Consider the following 21,887-nt stretch of genomic DNA (forward strand, 5'->3'; position numbering starts at 1 on the left):
GACACAACACGGAGCTCGCTATCGAGAGAGGAGTCTCTTTATCATCGAATATTTAATTCATGACCGTGATGATGCGTGTGTTGTGAATTAGTAATCCGGAGCAGCGGGGCTCTTCGCAATCTAGCTACACTCTCGGCAAAGGTAACTCATTTTAACTTTCCGCGTTAAATAAATGTTTCACTAAGCTCGTTTCTCGAGACTCTCACCGGAAGAGTCTCCGGCTCTCTCTATCTCTGTCTAAGGATCTCTTAAATATTAACTCGTAGACTCGACCTTGACTCCTCTGGATTTTCCGAACACTCAACTCTCCCATCAGGCCAGAAGTGCCAATTACTCGGCGCGCGCTCGCCATCTTTCTTCCTCCCCATTTCGACAACTCACATGAAAGCCTTGTAGTTGTTGCCGATCTTCTGCACGTGCACGTCGTATTTGGTGTCGACGTACGGCTCAGCCGTGCAGTAGGAGTTAGCCATAGCCGCCAGCGAGGCGAGATCTAGAAATTCTTGATTCGTTTCCGCACGAGCCTTGCCGGTTCCGCCGTGGGCGTGGCCTAGTTTCACCACGACGGGGTACCGAGATGCGCTTACCTGCGATCACAATAGACTATCCGTATGAGTGAATCGTCCGAAATCGATAATTTAGCTTGCGGGCGTCTCGTCGCTGAGAAGAAACGTCACGTTTCGATGAAATCTTCGGCCGCGATTAAGGACGCGCATCGACGCAATTACACGACTCGCGACATAAATTCGACACGGACATAAATTCGACGTAACTTTGCACGAAGGAGAGATCGGACGCGGCTGAGTCGCTGTCCGAATTGTTTATTATAATACACCGTCAACGAGCGTTTTACCTCGCGTCAACGTTAATCGGATTAGTAAGCGAGAGAGAGAGAGAGAGAGAGAGAGAGAGAGAGAGAGAGAGAGAGAGAGAGAGAGAGAGAGAGAGAGCAGACCAGGCGTATAGGAGGTAAACGCTTCTCTCGGGCTATTCCGTTAGCGTAGATAGCCGTGGAATTTCTCCCGGTGATAAAAGGGCGGTGTAAACGCGAGAGCCTAAGTGCGTCGCTCCTTTGACTCGGATTCGTATGGTATTTATTAGTTTCTCGTTTGTCTCCCGTAGTCTCCTTATCGGCCCTCCCGATATTTTCCATTACCCTTTCCGTGTACCTAATTAATTACCGTCTCCTATTACTCTTCGGGATATTGTTTCACGTAAAGTAGCGTCGGGTATAAAGATAACCGACCGCATTTTCATACGCAGCACGTCCGATGCGAGAGAGAGAGAGAGAGAGAGAGAGAGAGAGAGAGAGAGAGGAGAGAGAGAGAGAGAGAGAGAGAGAAAGAGAGAGAGGGAGAGAGGGAGAGAAACTTCAAGCGCTCGAACATCATCAGCTAAAGTGTCAATTCCACCTTGACCCTTTCGCAGAACGGAACCACAGTGATATCGGTTGCGTACATACGGTGGCAAGTCTGTCGCATGTGAATCGAGTTACGCGGAATGGCGATTTGTAATCGCGCCGGTGTGACCTCGCGCGTCCCGCGCAGGATGACTCAATTTGGTCCATCCAGCCGGCGCTGTCAATCATTTCTTTTCCAACCGCTGCGCAAATGGCATCACGCCGCTAAAACGGAGCATATTGCGCCCCGTTAGCAGCTCTGTTTACAAATGGCGCGGACGTAAAAGAGGAAGTGGCTGCTTAGTATCTTGCCCCCTTGCTTGCTGAACGGCCGTATCCGGACCCAATCTCCGGCGATGTGCGCGATATTATACGCAGCGCGATATACGAGTGCCCGATCCGTACGTGCGAACTGACCGTCCGTGTGTCCGTGTGCCGGCACGTGGGTGTGAGGGGAAGTGCTCCGAGGAGCACTGCTGCGAGAGAGCGCGTGTCGTGTTGGAGGAGAAACGACGGACGTGCGCGAGCGGCGGGCGGGGATAGGGAGGGATTTGATAAATGGAATAAAAACAGCCTGTTGGAAAAACAGCGAATATTCATCAGCTGATTATTTGTCCGTGGGTGCCGGCATCCCCCTGGGCGTCGCGGTCGTAACGAACGGGCTGCTGGAGAGAGTATACCGATACACAGAGGAAAGAAGAAATGAGATCGCACTTGGAGATGTTCGATATCGATAAGGAATGTTAGACGACGAGACATGCGCGAAGGTTATCTCGAAACAATCAGAGATGAAAGGAGAATAAGAAGAAAGGCAAATGTGCAACGACGACGGCAAGGCGAGCTGGGAAAGCGGCCGATCGAAGGTGGCGACTGCTGCGGCGAGAGGAGGAGATGGCGAAGAGATCTCGAAGCCGACAGACGTGACTCCAGGCAACGGATGTGGAGTGCGGTAGGTAAAGCTCTCACCGGAGACGGAGAGAGGTAGATAGATAGATAGGAGATAGACGGTGAGAGACGAGCCGATAGACGCGTCGAGAGCGCAGGGTGATATATTCATAGTCGAGACTCGGAGGAAGCTTTAGGTGTGGTGGGATCTTGAGGTAACCTTCAAGGTATCACCCGAGATCGTTCTCTCCGAGCTCTTCTCCGAAATAGGCAGGCGTGTTTATTCTCATAATGGCGTCCCTCGAGCTCACGTAGCATGTGAGCAGGTAAGCCGAAGCTTAAACGTCGAAAGCTCGATCGAGGCTATGAAGTCGAACACGATTTAAGACCGCGACTTGGGAAGTTCAAGTGGCCTTCATGAATCATACCGTCGAACTGGTCCGAAGTCTTCAGCACGAGTACGATCCTGCGAAAGGCGCGAAGAAGCCTTCGCCAAGAGGAAGGACGCGTGTCTGTGGGTGGGCGAGACGACGAGAAGAGGAAAAATGGAAAAGATTCATTGCAGGTTCCGCGAAACTTCGACTGATTTCTGAGCTGCTTTTAAAGCAGCAAGACTGGGACGTGGGAGGTGGAAAGACAAACCACAATTAAGATAAATCGACAGTTCTCTCTGGAGTTGCGTTACAGAAATTTACATCAATATAAACGCGATAATTAATAGAAGTAATGTTTCAAAGTAAGAGAAGAAGCGAACAACAAAAAAATGTGGAGGTTCGCGGAAGAATTCCTACAAAGAAGATCGGTTTCTCTCAGAGTTTTCACTCCTCGAGTGAGATCTAATATATTTCAGTTTTAATTAAAAGAGAGTGCAGAGACCTGGAAATATTATTTGATCCAACAAGCCAATCTCCAATGAGAGATCACGTGCCGCCGTATACACTCTTTCCGCTGACCGCTTCAATTATAGAAGATGGATTTTGACGGATTAAATTAAACCGGAGCAATCGGCGCAGCATCGATCGGAAAGCAAGGACGAATCGGGAGCGACGGAGAACATTTCTGAAAGACGGAGCGGGAAGGTCGGAGGATTTGTGAGACCGGCAGGAGAAAGGGAGGAGGAGGAAGAGGAGCAAGAGGTGGTGGCGAATGCAAAGGGGGAGGGGGAGGTCGGATAACATCGGAGGAAGATGGTTGGTACCACGTTCACGGAGTAACAGAGACGAAAAAGAGCGAGGAGGACGAAGGCATGCCGGCACCAGAGATCGCGAGAGAGAAACGTTGAAAAAGAGAACGAACGACGGTGAACGAGTGTGTATCCAGTGGAGAGGGAAGGAGCAAAAGAGAGACCACGAGGTAGACGGACAGGGAAAGCCCCGAAGAGTGGGACAGGCAGAGAGCACGAGCCAGGAACGACGACGTGTGCGAGTAAGAACGTAGGAAGGAACGAGAGCCCGGCGTGTCGCTCGCGCTTGCATTGCTTTTCGAAGCTCGCGCGCGATCGGTCGCTCGCGACGTGCACGCGTACCTGTGCGTGGGTGCCGGCTCGTGAGACGACACACGTGAGACAGAGAGAGAGAGAGAGAGAGAGAGAGAGAGAGAATAGCAGATAGGAAGAGAAAGAAGGGGAGAAAGAGAGAAATCCCCCGATTCCTTATCCGCGATCTCATGATCGATGTTATCTCGCGACGAAGATCCGTCTTCGTACGCGCGAGAAAGTGACCGGCTTCTCGAGATTGAATCTCCGTGGAAAAGCGCGAGTGCAGTTTTCGCGCGTCCGTCGATTGGACCCGCCACTCGGATCGGGAATTATTATGCTCGCTGAGTTGTGAGATCTTGAGAACGGTGAAGAGATAGCAGGGAAAGGCGGAAGAGGCCGAACGGAAAGTCCACGAGCGGAAGGATCAAGAAAGGGTCACGGGAGAAAGGTAAAATCTGCACATGCCGTATTGTCGGGCCGTGACCGCGAGTACGTGTACTCTGCGATTCTTTCGCGTCGTCCCCGTGTAATCTCCATGCATCATGCATGAATGATAGAGAAAAGTTTTTTGAAATATTAAAGTTCGGTCCGGATGATCAAACCTAACGAAAAACTCGTAACTGGATAAAATTTAAAATTCGCGTCTTTCTATAATTATCGTGGAAATCTGTTATTCAGATTCAAGTATGCTCAGGAAATAAATGTAAAATAAATATTGAAAAATCAAATGTTTCGTATATTTTAGTGCAGCAAAATATTTTTATGGTAAATTTATGAAATTTTATATCTCGTAGTCGGCAAAAGCAATGTTAATTTTCAGTAAAATAGATTACATGCGCATAAAGCATACGATTCAAATGTTTGATGGAAATTCATCGTGGCATCCAACCAGGTTGAATAAACAGAAGGTCTGAATGTGTGTGGCCGAACTTATGAATGCCGACCTATAAAGGGTTGAACCGCAACTTCTGTACGATAAATAGTACCCCGTAGGGAACTCGTAATATCTACACGAGAGATCATGACGCGAATTTCTCGCAGTAATTTGTCGACGTATCATATGTGTAAACATGAATATTAAAAAAAAAATATATATATATATATATATAATTTCCAATAAAGAAATAATCTAAAAAGTTAATTGGAAATTTTGGCAAATATAATGCTGCTCGTATATTATTATTCTCTCTTAATATAAATTTGAAAATCTCCGCTGCGAGCGTCTAATTTTAATGGAAGCAATAGTTAATTTGAAAAAAAGAAAAAATAAGATGGAAATTTCACTCTGGTGCAAGACGACGTTTCTCTGGAACAGAAAAAGCTCGTCGTTCGATTTAAAATTAGCTCCGACGTACCACCGCGAGAAGACCGTAAATAATGACGTCACCCGCAATTGCAAATTGCGACGACACCGTACGTCTCTCACCCGAGAGGCGTGATTAAACAGGACGTCTTGAACGAGCGCGCGACTTTATGGCTCGACTCGATGAATTTCGAAGATTGCCGATTGATTACTGGAAAACTATCAATGTGCGTCGTTGCGCAAACCTGAGGGAAAAACAACGCGAGTCCGAGAACTCGAACGTTGCACTGTACATTCTTTCATTTCTCGCGGGGAATAACAACAGCCGACACCGCTGAATCCAATCATCGATGACCATCACGGACATTATAGATCGTCTTTCAGTCTCTCGCTGTATCAAAATGATCGCCGCGCGTGCAATAACAGAGCGCGCGCGCGCTTGATTTCGGGCCGCTCTTTTGCGGAAATTGTGGTGTCTGCCGGCGTATAGTCGGCGACTGCTCCGCCAGCCTGTGATAAACTGAAATTGAATTGTGCCGCGTTCGCGATGACGCTGTGTCGATCTGTCCCTAACTTTAACCCGCTTCTGGGAAAGCAATCTCGAGAAACGAGACGCGGGAAAAATATGGGGAACGCGCGCTCCCGCCCGCCGTCGCGTATAGTTCAGTCCCGCCTAAGTACATATGTACCTCCGTGCTCACAACGAGTTAACGATCGATTCTCGCGCGTGACTCGTAGGTGACTATTTCGCTGGCAACGGTACTGTGACCGGCACAGCATCCGAAATAACGTGTCGTCGCGCGCAGCGCGACAAAAAGAGACTTCTCAGCCGCCGAGAGTGATAAAGGCGCGAGAGCGTGTTTTCACCTGAGGTCTCTCCAACGGGACAAATTTACTCTCGGAAGCGCACCGCTTTCTTCTCCCTTACGAAACTTCACAAGAGATACATATGTACTCAATTAATTGTCGCAGTTGGAGCTGGTGAGCTCGCGGCTGCATAACGTCGCTTGTGACAGTCACGCCGAGCGATTTCCTATCGCTCATCGCCGAGCGGGAAATTCTAACATCGGCGCAACATTCCCGTCGGCGTCGGTGTCGATCGGGGCCTCGCGTCTTCTGGAGGTCACTTTCTTACACGGCGATCAGCCGGCTGAAGCCGGCTCGCACACTGAGAGAAAAGTATATGATATGTGGAGCTATAATGATCGAGTACGTAGTAACTAAATTATAGTCCGAAATATCGTATTTATACTAAGTATTAATCGGTAATATCGGTAATAATTACGATATAGGCATAGTATAACCAACCATATAATATTTTTACGGAGAATTGTAGTAAGTTAAACTAAAATTATTGTATGGATACAAATATTGAATGGTAGGTAAAGTAACTCTTTTATATAGTCAATATTACCAGAATATTTGCTCAATGATGATAGATGTAACTATATGAATATTAAATCTCACTATATTTGTGAATGAGAAATTACCATATATGTGGTAAAAGTAGCTAAACAATTATTTAAGACAATCATTGACTGTATATTTGTGTTTGTTCTACTATATTTCGTAGGTTTCCACGAACTATAAAAATACGCTTGACGCCAAAATGAACTACAAGTATATAGTGAGATTATAGTTAATTCAACTATATTTTTCTATCAGTGCAAACGCTCGATACGGCGCGCACGCAGTATGAAACGTATAATCGGCCTTCGCACATTTCGTGCAACGAGGCAATAAATGTAGCGCGCGCGCGCGTTAATACCGCCGCAGGTAACTCGCAGAAGCGCAGCCGCTTCGGAGATCGGAGATGCGGGCTGAATAATTGCCGTTTTCATTCCGCCGACGATCGCGATCACAGGATCGCGTCGCTCGATTTTCGCGACGGCGCGGCGGCGCGGCGACCGGCTCTCATTGTGCGATTACACGGGCGGGATATAATTCATCGTGGTAGCGAGCGTTGCGGGCGTCTTACGTGCGCCGCGTATCGCCGCGTATAATATCGCGTTTATTACGCGTTTGCTTCTCGATATACATCGGCCGATGTGGCGCCGACCAGCCGGCCGGCCACTTCGCGAGCTGCACGAGCTGTCGAGCGCCATTCGGCGTAGGTGCGTGCGTTCGCTCTACGCGTTTTACTCCCTTTCGGAGAATACACAGGCGGATACGCGCGACCTCGCTCTCTTGCCTATCTCGTTTTCGCTCTATTTCTTTGCTCCTTCCTCTCGTTCTCTCTCTCTCTCTCTCTCTCTCTCTCGCTCGCTCGCGTAATACGCTCAGATTAGAAGCGCGAATCGCCAGTATTTATAGCCGCGATAGCGCGCGCGGCCGCGAGCGAGCGAGCGAGCGAGCGCGCGCGCGCGAGGAATGCAGTTCGGGAATCGCTCCGAGATCGGCGATCGTCGATCGCCCGGCGAATGCCGACGTGACTTCTTCCCGAGAGCCCAGGCTGCGCAGCCTCGGCCTCTGTACCGTATAAATTATCCCAGTTCTTCAATCCGCTCCCAATAACTCGAGATGCATTTATTCGCTCTCGTCGAGAGTGTTTTCCCCGATTTTCCGGCTCCCCGAGGCACCTTTCGCCGCGATTTTTACTCGCTCCTCAACTCTGGCCGTTCTATTCTCGCGTGTGGCGCGCCGCGATGATCATTAAACGGGAATCTCTCTACCTTGTGCGCCTTGTGCTACCTTCGCGTCGAATTAGCCGCGCAAATGTGACGCAAAGTGCTCCCGTCACAATACAGCTCTCTTTCGCCGGCGCAAAGTGCAAGCGATCGCGCGTGAATGGTAGTCCGGTAAATCACGCTCGTCGGAAATTGGCGCAGAGCCAATATCTCCGGCGATTGGTCCAACTTGAGATTGAGACGTCGCGTTTGCGCGAAATGCGTCTCAGTAGCCCTTCATTCGACGTACACGCCTTGGCCGACGTATCAGTTGGCGTTTGGTTTATCGGCTACGATCCATCTCCGCGGCTCTCTCTCTCTCTCTCTCTCTCTCTCTCTCTCTCTCTCTCGTCCATTCGCTCGCTCTCTGGGTCACGATCGCACAAGCGACATTGTATACAAATGGCGCAGAAACTCAGCGTCTAGATCCGAAGTCGCGTATCGTGGCCAGGTAATTTCGAGCCATTTGGCGCTTGCAGTCCCCGGGCGACTGTCGAGCGCGCCTCACGCGACCCGGGCGATATCCTACGCGAGATAAACGCGCGATCATTTGCCGGAGATAGCGATCGCACGGAGGAAACGATCCCACGCCGCGGCGTAAAATGACTGCGACGACCCGCGTCCGTGATGTTCAGCCGACGTGCCGCGGCATACGGGATTAATATCTCCTTCGGTAACGAAGCGCGAATGAATGGTGTCGCGTGAAACTGCACAATCACCGGCCGCCTCTCACCACCCGGAAATACCGCCGAGTACCGGTGGTTCCCACAACAATTAGCCCGCGGTTCAAGAACCTGCGCGCGATGCACGCCCGCGCTAATGAGCAGAAGGAAAGCCGGCGACGAGGAGACTGGCACGGGAGAGAGAGAGAGAGAGAGAGAGAGAGAGAGAGAGAGAGAGAGGGGGGGGGGAGAGAGGGGAGAGAGAGAGGTGAAAATCGAAGGTCGAGACTCGCGACCTCGTCGACATCGACAACCGGAAAACCGATCGTTTCTCACTCGTTGCGAAATCGGGCAACGCCCGACGTTCCGCTCATTTATTAATATTTGATAATAAATAATAACGCGACGAAACGATAACAAGGCGAGAAAAAATACGAAATAACGAACATGGATTAAGAGAACGGACGGAGAAATTAATCGGATTGCGCGGGCGTTTACGATATTATTATTATTCGTGTTTAACTTTAATATTATTCTAATATTATTATACTGACACACATAACAACCATCGATTTACGCACGACCCGTCGGGGGTCGATGTAGGCAAGCTCTACACGCAACGGCGGCGAGCTCGGCCAATTAAGGCGCAAGTGGAGTAGATTTTTTATCGAGCTCAGCGGGATCTCGCCGCGGCGCAGGTCGCGTTTCCAATAGCGAAATTCCAACGGACATTTAGCCTAATAACGTGTCGCGCTTGTCACGACAATTGGTTTATCCGGGTCCTGTCGGGCCAAGCAAACGGCTTTTTGTCCGCACTATCGAGAGCGCTATCGCGACTTCCTGTTGAGACACCGGCCGTCCGCAGGTACAGCTGCGAACTAATAACAGACGAATTCCAGCGACATCTCTTGCGAAACGATCAAATACGTGGCTCTTGTGAACGTTAAGTGGCCGTGTGTCGCAACTCGAAGAAATTGTAAAAGTGCTTATACGAGGTATTAAGTGGCTGTTAACATGGACATCATCAAAAAACCGGCGGGATCGCGTCGGTTTGAACGTCGCGCGGCCGCGCCGCGCTCATTAAATCCCAAAGCAAAGCCGCACAGAAGTGTGTCGCCCCGTCGAGTGTTTTAAGCGCGGCCTGTTTGCGCGCAACACGAACAATTCGGCGTGATAAATTCTACGTGCGCGCGCGCGCGCGCCTCGCGAACGATCGTCGCGATTGCGGACGCGGCGCATGATTACCGCGCGTGATTCTTCTTGCAACCGCGTGAGTTATGAAGCCGCGTTACCTTTGTGTGCGCGCGCGCGCGCGCACGCGTGTGTGTGTGTGTGTGTGTGTACATGCTGGCTCACGGTACCGTTAATATTCCCCGGAGGTGCGAACAGTTTCCGTGCGCGCGTAAGATGAATCTCCGGCGCGGCGATCCGCTCTCGCTCGCGCGCGGTCATGCAAAAAGTTAATAAACATCCAACGGCGAGCGCGATCGAAGGCTAACCGTGGGACCCATGAGAAAGAAGGAGGGAGGGGGCGGGGGGATAAACCTCCCTTGCAACCCTGCTCCGTCGTTAAACGAGTAACGGGTCTAACGTTATTTCACACACGACTCCGAGCACCCGGTGGATTTAATCTCCGCGTAAGTTGGACGCCGCAATCTCGTTGGAACTCTCTCTCTCTCTTTCTCGCGCAATTCCAAAGTGAGTTTTGCGTGATTCCGCCCGGGTGAATCGCCGTGGCCATCGGTCCGGAATTAACTTAATCCTCCGGCGGAACTCCGGCGACAGCACGTCTCGTAGAGCGTCTCGAAGCGGCGCGTCTCACCTCACCGGGAAACTGCATTGCATGCTTCTCGTGTATTTTCCGAGCGTCCGCAGGGAAATCGGGTTAGGTCAGTGGCGAAAATCAAAAGCCAGAGAGAGCGCCGCCGCGTTTCGTCGCGAGGACGTCGTGTTTCAGAATTCACCCGTCAATTCGAGCATCGCAGCCAGGCCAGATCGAACATTTACGAAATGCCCGCAGCTGTAGCGTACAGCGACTCGTGGAAATGCATATTTTCGGTATTTATTTTTTAATCGGAGGCGCTCCCTCTCTCCGGCTTGGATTTCGTCGAGGAGGATTCCTACTCGCGTAGGAATTTCTTCAGAGTAATGCCGCGATATATATTCCGCACATGTCGCGGCGCGCATAGCGAGCGGCATGTCGCGGAAATTCGAGCGCGCGCGCTATGACGCACCGGCCTTGCCTAAAAGTCGTCGACTTGCGAAACGCTACGCGGACGCAGTATCGCGACGTCGAGGTGTGGTCATCCCCGTTGCTTGTGATTTCTCTCGTTACATCATCGCGTATATAACACGGCAGAGCCCGCGGATACGCACCAGCCTGCGCACTTTTCGCGCTATGCGCCGGCATTCCCACTTTGCTCTTCCCGAGCCCGAGATGCTTCCTCAGCATCCCGGCGGTTCCCGGCCTTACGCGAGGCGAGGAATCATCCTTCCGTGAATCGCACGGAGAGAAGGTGAAAGAGAGAGAGAGAGAGAGAGAGAGAGAGAGAGAAGGGGCGGGAGAGAGCGTGTTATCGCTCGGCGGAATTTAATTGGCATTCTCGCTTATTACATGGCGGATTCGCCGGAAGGCAAAGCGATTGCGTTACGTGGCGCCGCCGCCGCGCCGTGTCTCTCTCTCTCTCTCTCTCTCTCTCTCTCTCTCTCTCTGTCTCTTGGGCGCATCGAGCGCTCGCAGCCTCCCTCCTATTTATCGACGTCATCGTGTACACGTGCAGCGTCGTGCGTGCGTAGCGCGACAATTTATCGTTCATCGAATCGGTACGGGCGAATTAATGATGACGACTAAGGAGATGATGATCGCATAGAAATCGAGAGGACGATAAAGCCAGGACTAGCAAGAAAAGATAAAATTCGCGCGACTTTTCCCGATGTGCACCTTTGCGGATGCATGCACGATGTGTAATTCGTATTTGCGACGTGACGTCAGACGCCGTCTGTCACCGAACGAGAGGAAACGTCGTCGTTGCTTTTCGCATACATTCGCATCGGACATTGTCTAAGGCCCAATATTGGGCGTAGCGTTGAGGCTGATAACGAGCAGTCGACAGCGGTCGCGACGTGCGATTTCGCGGAAATTTATCGAGCAACGTATTGTTACGTAAGGCAAATAATTGCAAAACGTTGTCGCACGCCTTGGGGTCCGCATCTCTCATTAACCGTGACATTCTCAGAACACACATCGTTATGCATATAGAGAGGAGTGTAAAAAGGTTGCGTAATGTAACTGCATTATTCCCAGAGCAAAAAACGCGCCATTAAATCTGCTCGCGGGAGCCGCGCGTATTGGCGCTTTTAATTAAGGTAAAAAGCGCAAATCGCACATTCGCAGCTCCTTAATATATAATGTCGTATGATGATAATTAATTTATTAATTTAATACCGTATTTATCGCGTTAAATTCTCGCAGTGTTAACTCGTAACGGAAATTATGCATCTTCGCGTATCATTAGAGTACGCTTTTGAGAATTGGCAATTAAATCAAGCGGAATTATTCACGCGCCGATATGAATAATAACTTAGCGAGAAAAAATGATTCTCGACTCGCGAGCGACTTTGAACAAGCTCTCTCGCTCTCTCTCTCTCTCTCTCTCTCTCAACCATGGTATGTGCGACGAGCCGCATTTCGTATGATCGTTTTGAATACGCGGAAGACCTTCGCGCGCTTCTCGCAACTTTAGGGTCTCTTTTTGCGACGCGTGTCAAGTGATAGCGCGTCGGCGGTTCTTTAAGCTGACGACGGCGAAGGCGAAGACTGTGACGTCTGCCGCGTTCTTTCATGACCTAACTAATGCGTGTGGCTCTACTACGCGTGACTCAGCTGCCAACAATCTCATTCACCGAAGAACGAGAATCGCAATAAGGCCCGGGTACAAGTGCTTTCGCAACGTCGCTTCGGGGAAGAGGAAAATTTCTAGGGTGGGAAAGCGTGTTTCGCTAATTGGAGCCATTCGCTAATCGCGAGATATCTCTCGCTTTTTCCATCCCCTCGTCAACGCGGTCGCTATGAAGACTCCTATTGTGCGCGTGTACGTACGCGTGTGTGTAATAAGAAGCACGTGATACGACGCGGCGGCGGTACTCGCTTGAAGTCGAGAAAGTCGAAGGTTGAGCCTAACCGGAGACCTGACAATCGGGCGGTTTAGACTCGACGGGAGCGCAAAAATCCAAGAGCGGCGAACGAACGGCGAGTCGAAAATCGCAGGTCGAGGCTGACGTTTCGAGCGTGAAGGGCCGAAAGCTGAAGATTAATAGGCGTTAACGAGGAGAATAGAGAACGGAGAATCGTCGAGTGGAGAGAAAACCGGACGTCGACGTAGGCGACGTGTGCGAGTCTGGGAATTTACGGACGAGTTCGCGCTCGATATTATTATTTGGATTTCCTTGGTGAAATCAGTCACGCAAATAGTACGTGTGTGTCAATGATATTTCGGCTTACCCGCCGAGAGCACGCCCACGTGGCCCCGGAGGAAACCCTCGTGGCTGAAACGTAGAATGCACGGCGCAGAGCGCGCTCGCGCGCGCGTCACAGGACGATTTCGACTTCCACGACTTGAGGATTCTCTCTCGGCGGGTGGTTCATAGCCTTGTTTGGGAAACGCCCGCCGCTGAAATTTATCCGCTCTAGCCTGCGATCGGCGCGTATCAATGTGTCAATTATACGCCGTTCCGTCAGTCGTTGGATCGTTGGATCCCGTCGCACGCCTCGTTGTCAGTCAAACGCGACTTCCAGGAAGCGAGTCTGTAAAATTATATTAGAAATGATGCACGACGCTGATTCGCGCGATTTATGGATTGCCAGTGGGTGGCATCTGAAATGTCCGTTTTAGACACGGCCGTTGATCAAGCCGCGGTGGCGTCGTGATTTATGCCCCGTCACGGCTTTAGCACCATTCGAACGAAGAAGCCATCTGGGAGTCCTTCGCTATGGAGATACTTGCTGCGCTGCAAATCGCTCTCTTCGAGCCCGACGTGGGTCGAGCACGAAAAACGGGCGCTTTATCACTCGCGCTTTTCACGGACTCTTCACGACTGATCGCGCACGCGATCCTGATACTTTGCGCGATTTTCGAGCGTTTTTTTATTCTGGGTACACAACGGAAGCTAAATGTGTCTTTCTGATGTTCGTCAACGTTTACGCATAAGGAACCTAACACTGAAGATACTAAATTAAACTGTGAATTAAAAAGGTTTGCTTAGCAGTCATTGTACACTGAGAGAAAAGTATATGATATTTGGAACTTATAATGATATAGTAACTAACTTATAGTCCGAAATATCATATTTATAGTAAGTATATTACCATAATATCGGTAATAATTACGATATAGGCATAATATAACCAACCATATAATATTTTTACCAAGAATTATAGTAAGTTAAACTAAAATTATTGTATAAATGCAAATATAAAATGGTAGGTAAAAGTAACTCTTTTGTATAGTCAATATTACCAGAATGTTTGCTAGATGATGACAGGTGTAACTATATATGAATATTAAATCTCACTATATTTGTGAATGAGAAATTACCGTATATGTGGTAAAAGTAACTAAACAATTATTTAAGACAATCATTGACATATATATTTGTGTTTATTCTACTATATTTTGCAGATTTCCACTATAAAATATACTATAAACTATAAAACCATAAAAATATGGTTGACGCCAAAATTAACTACAAAATATAATGAGATTATAGTTAATTCAACTATATTTTTCTATCAGTATACGTCCAGAGTGAAGTGCCGCTTAGTTTTTCCCCGCCGTGGAAAAGTGAAAATGCAGTCTCTCAAGTATGACGCGAGATTACGCGATCCAATAAGACCACCGGCTTCGTCGGTTAATCCATTGCGAGTTCTTGAGATATATACGGAACATGCCCCGATTGTCCGATATCCGCTGCAACACGGTGCAATGAAAGACACCAATAGGACAGACGATCGCTCTATTTTGCCCCCTCGCCGATATAAATAGACACCTCGACGCTTCGTGAGACTTGAGACTTGGCTGTTGTGTTTCGGGGAGTTTCTTATTTTTATTTTTCCCGATGCCGGCGAAAATATCTGACCGTCTATTCCGGTGCCATCAACCGCTCTATATTTTCCCGCGTGTATTACACGCTATCCAAACATCGAGCGTGTCAACGCGCGTGCATTGAGCACGTACTGCGTTCGGGGATTTACGTCATTTACGTTCGCCGCTGATTTTACTCTCAAACTCACGGCGATATATGTTGCGTCGTGTCGCGATCGGTATCGAGATGAACCACGGCGGCTCGGCCGAGAACGTCGACGAGGAAAATGGTGATACTCGCGTGAAACTATTTCTTCCTTTGCTCGGAAATTGCCTCGGGCGATCGCGTATCTGATTGTAAATATGTACTTACGATTATGCTAATTGTAATAATTTTACTTTTTCCTTGTGTGTATCTTTTTTTACCTCGTGAGACTTAAAGACCTCGATTCATCTTGTTCCGAGTACTCGTTCCGAAGGCGAAGTCGAGCTTTGGGGAAACGGTATCTTGATAGCTTCGTAGTATGATTAACATCATTTAACGCGCGCGCGCTGCGTCGACTCCACGCATTATCTAATCAAATCACGACACGCTCCAGATTCACTTCATAATAATGCCGGTTTTCTCAGAACAAGCGAGGATGGCGAATTCCTACGAACATACCCGGTGTAGCCGCAGCAGCAAACTCCTCGGTGCGGCTGACCGCGATTTAAATACGAGAAAGAATAAGCCGGCAAACACACACACACACACACACACATACACACCCCACAGTTGCGGTTAAGCGCGACTCCGTGCGGTGTGAAAATTACAATTTCAGAGTTTCGCATAATTCGTGGATGCGCGCATTTGCTCGACCTTAATTGCTCCTTCGCTAACGAATGCGCATAAATGCATAGGAGATTGATTAGCACCCCGGGACCGATGCCTTTGGCCCGTTACATTCTATTGTCCCCGAGTGTAACGCAGACAACTTGAAAAGTATTTAAATGACGGTCGCCTGGCAATTAGGATAGGCATTAAAGTGCTGCTGCTTGGCCACAATCGTAATCCGATTAGTCTCTTGTTTCTCCGACGGAATCTACAGGATGATTCACGTCTGGTGAAATAACTTGAAACGCGACCCGAAGGGATTCGACGTTCGTAATATAATGTATAACCTGAGTGTCCCTGAAGAGTCAGCGCCGTCGTCGCTTATCTCCTCCCATTGAAACGTTACAATGCGCCAAGTAATACGAACTTTTGAGAGACAGAGGCGCGAATTGTATACTTCTGAAGATAAGGGAAATGTGTTTTGCCTATGCAAATACAATGTGTAAATCAGCGAACGTGCAAATTATGTTTCCATATCGTGTGACAATACGCTGCGAGTCGCGAAGGCGTTGAGGGTCCGGCTCGGTATGAATCAGCCTGTATACGTGAACTTTCTTATCTTCAGCCTCTCAGCTTCTTATCCGTGTATCGAGATTAACGGCGCAAAAACATTGCCGGCGCAATAAGAAAATTAGTTACGGTAATAATGTATTAAGACGTCGAAGGCTTTAATTATTTCCTCCTTATCGTTGAACACAATCGCCTCGCGAATAGTCGATAATCTAAAGCGAGACGCGATTTCCACGAACGCAACAGATAGCTGGACTCTAGCTACGCGCTACCGTCAGCGAGAACGCTGATGGAGTCGTCGATAAAAATAAGTTTTGTTAACATCAAGCGTAAATTGGCGGGCGAAACGATGCGGCCGCCCACGTCTGACATAGTTCGTCTGCAACTACTGTCTTAACGCGCTGCAGCGAAATATCGAAGCCACGCATACGCTATAACAATTTGTAACAATTTAATGTATACATAGAGCAATTTAATCTTAAATATCTTTAAAATATCTTAAAAATTTTTTGAAACAATATGTGAGAATTACTAGCCAAGACATTGAATAATTTTTTATTTACTCGACGAGATACATGAGGAAGCTTCGAATTACGTCATACAAAGTGAGATATAGATATAAATATAGATATAGATATAGATATAGATACAGATATAGGTATAGATATAGATGTAGATATAGATATAGATATAGAAATAGATATAGATATAGAAAAATTTGTATCTGACTTTCACGCGACGCGGGAGTGGAAAATTGTCTTTCCTTTATAATTTAATTTTTTGACATATATATTTCGTAAGGAATGAAAGATAACCGTGTGTGCGCATATGTGTGTGTGAGGAAAAGAGAGAGAGAGAGAGAGAGATTGAAAAGAAATAAATGAAAGAAGATAAACATAATTTGTGGATTTTTCAAAGGATTTAGAAACAGTTCAAGTTACTCGGCAGGAAATAACGCGACTCTAGATAGTGAGAAAAGCAAAGATATATATAAGATATTTTGCAGGTTACATTGTCCAATTTATGATTAAAAGATTATGAATTCCTACATTATATTGTATATGTTAAGCTCACATGGAAATTCTTGCTTGTGTTTTCATTCTGAACAAATTTTAGAATAGAATGAAGATTGACAACTCAATAGGACGATAACAAGATATAGGATATGAAGATATTTAATAAACGATAAAACACTCTCGCGACTTGTATCATGCTTATGTCATTATTTGCACAACTATACGCAGATTCAGACGCAACGCAAATATTGGAGTATTTTCGCGGATAAGTATACCAGCTGTATCGAATTAAATTTCGCTTTATCAGTTTCCTTGTATATTCCTGGTATAAATTCTCTCTCTCTCTTTCTCTCTCTCTCTCCCCCCCCCCTGGGTGCACATTCCAGCACGAATTTCAATTCAATAGCTATTCAATTCCGGATGAGTAACATCGAGGATAATAAATTCCACGATACCGACTCATCTCGTACATTTTTTGATTCAGCATTCAGTGATATGAATATATCATATTAATTTTATCCATCATGTTTCATCTATTAGCGAGAATCAAAGCTTCGTTTCATGCGTCGTGGTTTCGCATGTCGTTCCGGAGTTAAAAAGAAACTTCTCGCCAACTACGTTTCGAAGCATCAAGAGCATATCATTGCGACATATGCAAATGTTATTAGCGATGGTGTCATTCGTCGTTGATCTTCGCTGCGTGCTGGCGTTTCGTCTCAAAGCATGCGATGCAATGCAATGCAACGCAACGTAACCGCGGTTTATCTGATGCGCTTCCGAGCATGACGATGAGTCGCATGACGCAACGTCCAAATTTATGATTAATCGAGCCTGGTGTGGCGCATGTACGACGCGTCTGCATTTACATTTTGCTTTTCGCAGATCCAATCTCGCGGAGAGAGAGATAAGGTTATCATCGTTATTCGTTTCGTGGAAACGAAAACAGCGTGTTGCGTTAGCGAAATTAATTAATCTATTCGTTGGTAAATAACTTAGAATTCTATTAATTCACTTGGGAACTATTCACGATGAATTATCGAAGTTTCGTTGCTCCTCACACGGTTCGCCGTGGATTTACCAACGCGAGGAGAAGCATCTTAATATTGTTATAAACTTTATATCTATATTTTTTTAATATAGCTCGCCTGGAATACCAAGTAAACAAGAAAGTTTTATAATGCTTATAATCGTTATGCTTGCGAATGCATAAAGCGTGGTTATGCAGCAAGAACACGCAATAATTCTGGGTGACCTGATAGCCTTATCTTTCTTACTTTTACTTGCGTCCGAAGAGCGTATTCGGAAAACCCTCGGTACACGTAATAGAAAGTTCAAATTGGACTGTGGGAGCAATTGTTAGACTCGTTCTTGAAACTTTTGTTTCCCTTTCCGTTTCCCTTTTATGGGAACCGCAGTTTCACTCTAGCCGGGCGAACTTTCCTCGTATCTTCGCAGACTACTAAACCTACTTTTTACCTTGCTGATGTTATACTCACATGCACATACATACACGGACACATCCGTAGCCACACTTCTGCGTCTTCCCGAGAGTTGACTGTCTGTTGACTGATTATCCGAGCGCCGACTGACCCCCTTCGACCCGTGAAAGCAAGCGAGGTAATCGCTTGCTTATCTGATGCATTTCAGCAGATCGCTCGATCGACTAACGCGACAACCGAATTGATTGCGTCTCAACCGATCGTCCGGTCCCGTTACATCCGTCCGAACACTTTTCGCCGATTTACACGGGTAATACGGGTTCGGACAGCTTGCGTTGACTTATTAATTACCAGCGAGTGAATATCGTGCTTCATCGCGCATCGATTATCGCGACATTAATAAATCGCGTGGGACATCTCGTAATAATTACGGGCACCATCGATCTCTCCTCTCGTCAAATTATTTAAGCTCTCGTAATAATCGCCCATCCGTCACGTACAGGATCGATCGACCGAAGGCGAAAAAAAAGAAACAAAATAAAAGAGAGGGAGGAAGGGAGGGAGGGGGGGGGAGAGAGAGAGAGAGAGAGAGAGAGAGAGAGAAGAAAACAAGAGAGGAAGAGCCAATCGCGCGGATCGTCCGATTCATTTTCGAGCGCAACGATACATGACGCAACGTCCGAAATTCGATGATTAATCGAGGACCAATGCGTCTTACGTCTGCGAGCAGCTCCGCTCCGCTTCGCTCTTTGCCGCCCCGGTCCCGGCCTTTCTGCTCCTTTTTCGGAGCACGCACGCACATATACGCGCACGCATGTGGGAATCGCGAGAGCGCGGCGCATGCACCGCGCCGCCCGCAAATGGCATATGAGCTCAGCAGCGCGGTTCTGATCACGCGTGCACGCATGTACGAATGCTGGCCGGCCCGCGGAATATAATAGCGGTAATACGATGGAACTGGGGCAGTCTTGCTTTGACGCGCGTCTTAGGAGCTTCCACCTGCTACAGCCTGTGTGCGAAAAAGCAACGGCCCGGTGTGTGAGCGCGTCGCTACGTTTATATCGCGGCAGTTTATATCGGTGACATAATCCGTCGCTCTGCCCATTCACGAGGTTAGTGTCTCGTTTTGCGACGAGAGAGAAACGAAAGCTGCCGTTTATATAGTCCATTATTATCGTAAGTAGGCCTCGTCGCGGCGGAGAGCTTTCCGAGTCGCTTGTGCCCGAGCGACGTTATCGACGAGAGTTCCGTTTGTGTTTGTTTCGGTTGAACGGCGCGGAAGCTTCGACGCGCGAGTGTGTGTGTGTGTGTGTGTATGTGTGTGTGTTTTTTTTTTCTCCCCGCCGGAGTACGGACCTTGCACAATCGCAGTTGTTTTAATGGAAAGCCACAGCCGTCCGAAAGGCGCGCGTATCTGTTAGTCTGGATGATGGCTAATTAGCCGCGTTTTCCGAATCAGTCGCGTTCTTAATGCGACCTTAATGAAAGGTAGCCGCCGCTCGCCGGCCCGGCAAATTAGCTCGCCCGATGAATTGATTGAACAATTCCGAATACATCGCCCGCGCGTCCCGCTGTTCCGGCGCGTTATCCGCTTCGAAACGTGAAGGAGAATGAGTAATCACACTCACGTGGTTCGTTTTAATTTCGAATTGCCGATCGTTATCGGCAGGATGTTAATCTATGCAAGAGTGATTCTAATTAGCGCCGCCGCGTGACCGTCCTAATGGATTAATTCCCAGCCGTGATAGACTGTAAATTGTATACGTAGCGACTATATATACGTAGTCTGAAAAGTTCTCGACCTGACACATACATGGTATTAGAAACCGTCAAACTATAATTGTATTGGAAAGTGGCATCCCTGATGTAAACCCATGTGAAACTTTATTCGATCTGTCGAGTCTGTTCGAGTAGTAGCACCAGTTGAAAAAGCTTCGTGCAAGATGAAGGGTGCCGCATTTGCTAACGATTGACCAAAAACGCATTCGAGTGCGTATTTCTCAAGCGTGCTTGGCACATTTTAATCGTTTTAAGCAAAATAAAATGGATTTCAGGAAGCGTCGTTTCATAACCGTTGAATGAAACTTGAATCCACCGCTATACACCAGAGCGAAAAGAACCTTCCGGAATCACACATTAATGATGATATTGAATTATCGGAAAGACGTTGGAATAAATGTATTGAAGTTTCAGGAGATTATATTGAAAGATAAAACATATTTCACGGCAAAAAACATTTTCTTTCATTGTTAGGCCGAGAACTTTTCAGACTGCCCTCGTATATATATATATATCTCGAGTTACACTCGACTCGCGTGACATTACTCTGATGAGCCGAGTTGCACGGCGTGCCATTAAGGAATAAAATATACTTTTCCGCCACCTCGCGCGCGCGCGCGCGCCTTCCGTTTGTTCGTCGCGGCCGAGAGCGACCGCGGACGGCGGCGGTGCATCTTCGGAAACTCGCGTGTTAACTTTAGGGTACCGAAGAGCGAACAATTATGTTAATTTCACGCGCTCATTCTTTGTATATGCCGAACATTAAGGGCTCGGCCGAAAATTCATTCACGGACAAATGCGCGGCTCGTCGGTCTAAATTTACATTTCAGACGCGCGTACGCATTTTTCGCGCCGCCATCTGCCGCCGCGGGAAAGCGGATGTGTTCTCGCGCGCGTGTTCTCGTTTTTGACGCGCGGCGGTATATTTTAGTACTCTAATTAATTTTCTGGAGATAACTAACCGTCACTTATAGCGTCACCGTCGTCGTTGCGCACCGACGGTGCGGTCACTCGATGCACCTGATTGATCGAACGTATAATTAATGCGCGTCTGCGTGTTACATAGGCGTCAGTACCGTTCCGCCGTCCGTTTTGCGCAGCGGACGCAGCTCGAGAAACAACGATGGAATCTTCTCTCGCGAGTTGGCGAGAAAAGGCATTTGCGCCGAGAGTCTCGTATTCGCGTTTCGACGATTTCACGAACGTTACAAAAATCCCCCGCAATTTTCCCTCTCTGTTTGCAAGAGAGGATCGCTTCGAATTTGTTCTTGTTGGAATTTTATTGCCGACAGCGGACGGCGAACTCACAGCTTTGACAGCGCAAAGCATGATTGCATTGTTGGATATAAAGTGCTTTTGGAAAATTGATCGTACCCGTCGCGAATGTGCATTCGCGTCACTTATAAAATATTTCAAACGATTGTCCGCGCGAACACAATGGCGCGCTTCGGAGCGCTCTGACATTCTGACCCGCCCGTGACCACGTTCGATGTATTTTCGTTACGTAACAACGCCACTCGCGCCTCGCGGACCTGCGCGTCTTATCGTCTGATGTCATAGTCACAATTTCATAATGATCGCGCCCTGTCTGAGCGTGGCTTTTGCGGTACCATTCGCGAAACATGATATCACCGGCACCGATACGGAATATCGTACTGCTTTATTTGCTCGACCACCGAACAGTCTCGGTGCTCTTATCTCGCGCCTTACGTAATTCTCTTTCACCGAGATTTACGTATCTTTCATTCGACGTATCGCTTTTCCTCTCCGGTTCTCTTTTATTCTTTCTCCCGCGTT

General features: G+C 48.0%; 2 protein-coding genes across 4 annotated transcripts in view; one reads left to right on the forward strand and one right to left on the reverse strand.

Annotated features, from left to right (window-relative positions):
• The window catches only part of Syn (synapsin), a 39,845-nt gene that overhangs the window by 1,929 nt on the left and 16,029 nt on the right, over positions 1-21,887 (reverse strand). Inside the window, exon 6 of the mRNA XM_025302055.1 lies at positions 382-587. Within this exon, the coding sequence (XP_025157840.1) occupies positions 382-587 (206 nt within the window). The remainder of the gene's footprint in view (positions 1-381; positions 588-21,887) is intronic.
• Positions 3,456-21,887, forward strand: part of Timp (Tissue inhibitor of metalloproteases) — a 31,424-nt gene continuing 12,992 nt past the window's right edge. Inside the window, exon 1 of one of the 3 annotated variants that reach the window (XM_011144185.3) lies at positions 3,456-4,209. Coding sequence is in view for 1 of the 3 variants with exons in the window: in XM_025302056.1 (XP_025157841.1) it covers positions 6,253-6,273 (21 nt within the window). In the remaining 2 variants the exon portion in view is untranslated. Of the gene's footprint in view, positions 4,210-6,058; positions 6,274-19,083; positions 19,424-21,887 lie in introns of those variants that run through there. The other 2 variants (XM_025302056.1, XM_011144184.3) reach the window with 2 other exon arrangements.

The sequence above is a fragment of the Harpegnathos saltator genome, unplaced genomic scaffold, assembly GCF_003227715.2.
Source record: "Harpegnathos saltator strain DR-91 unplaced genomic scaffold, Hsal_v8.6 scaffold467, whole genome shotgun sequence".
Lineage (NCBI taxonomy): Eukaryota > Metazoa > Arthropoda > Insecta > Hymenoptera > Formicidae > Harpegnathos > Harpegnathos saltator.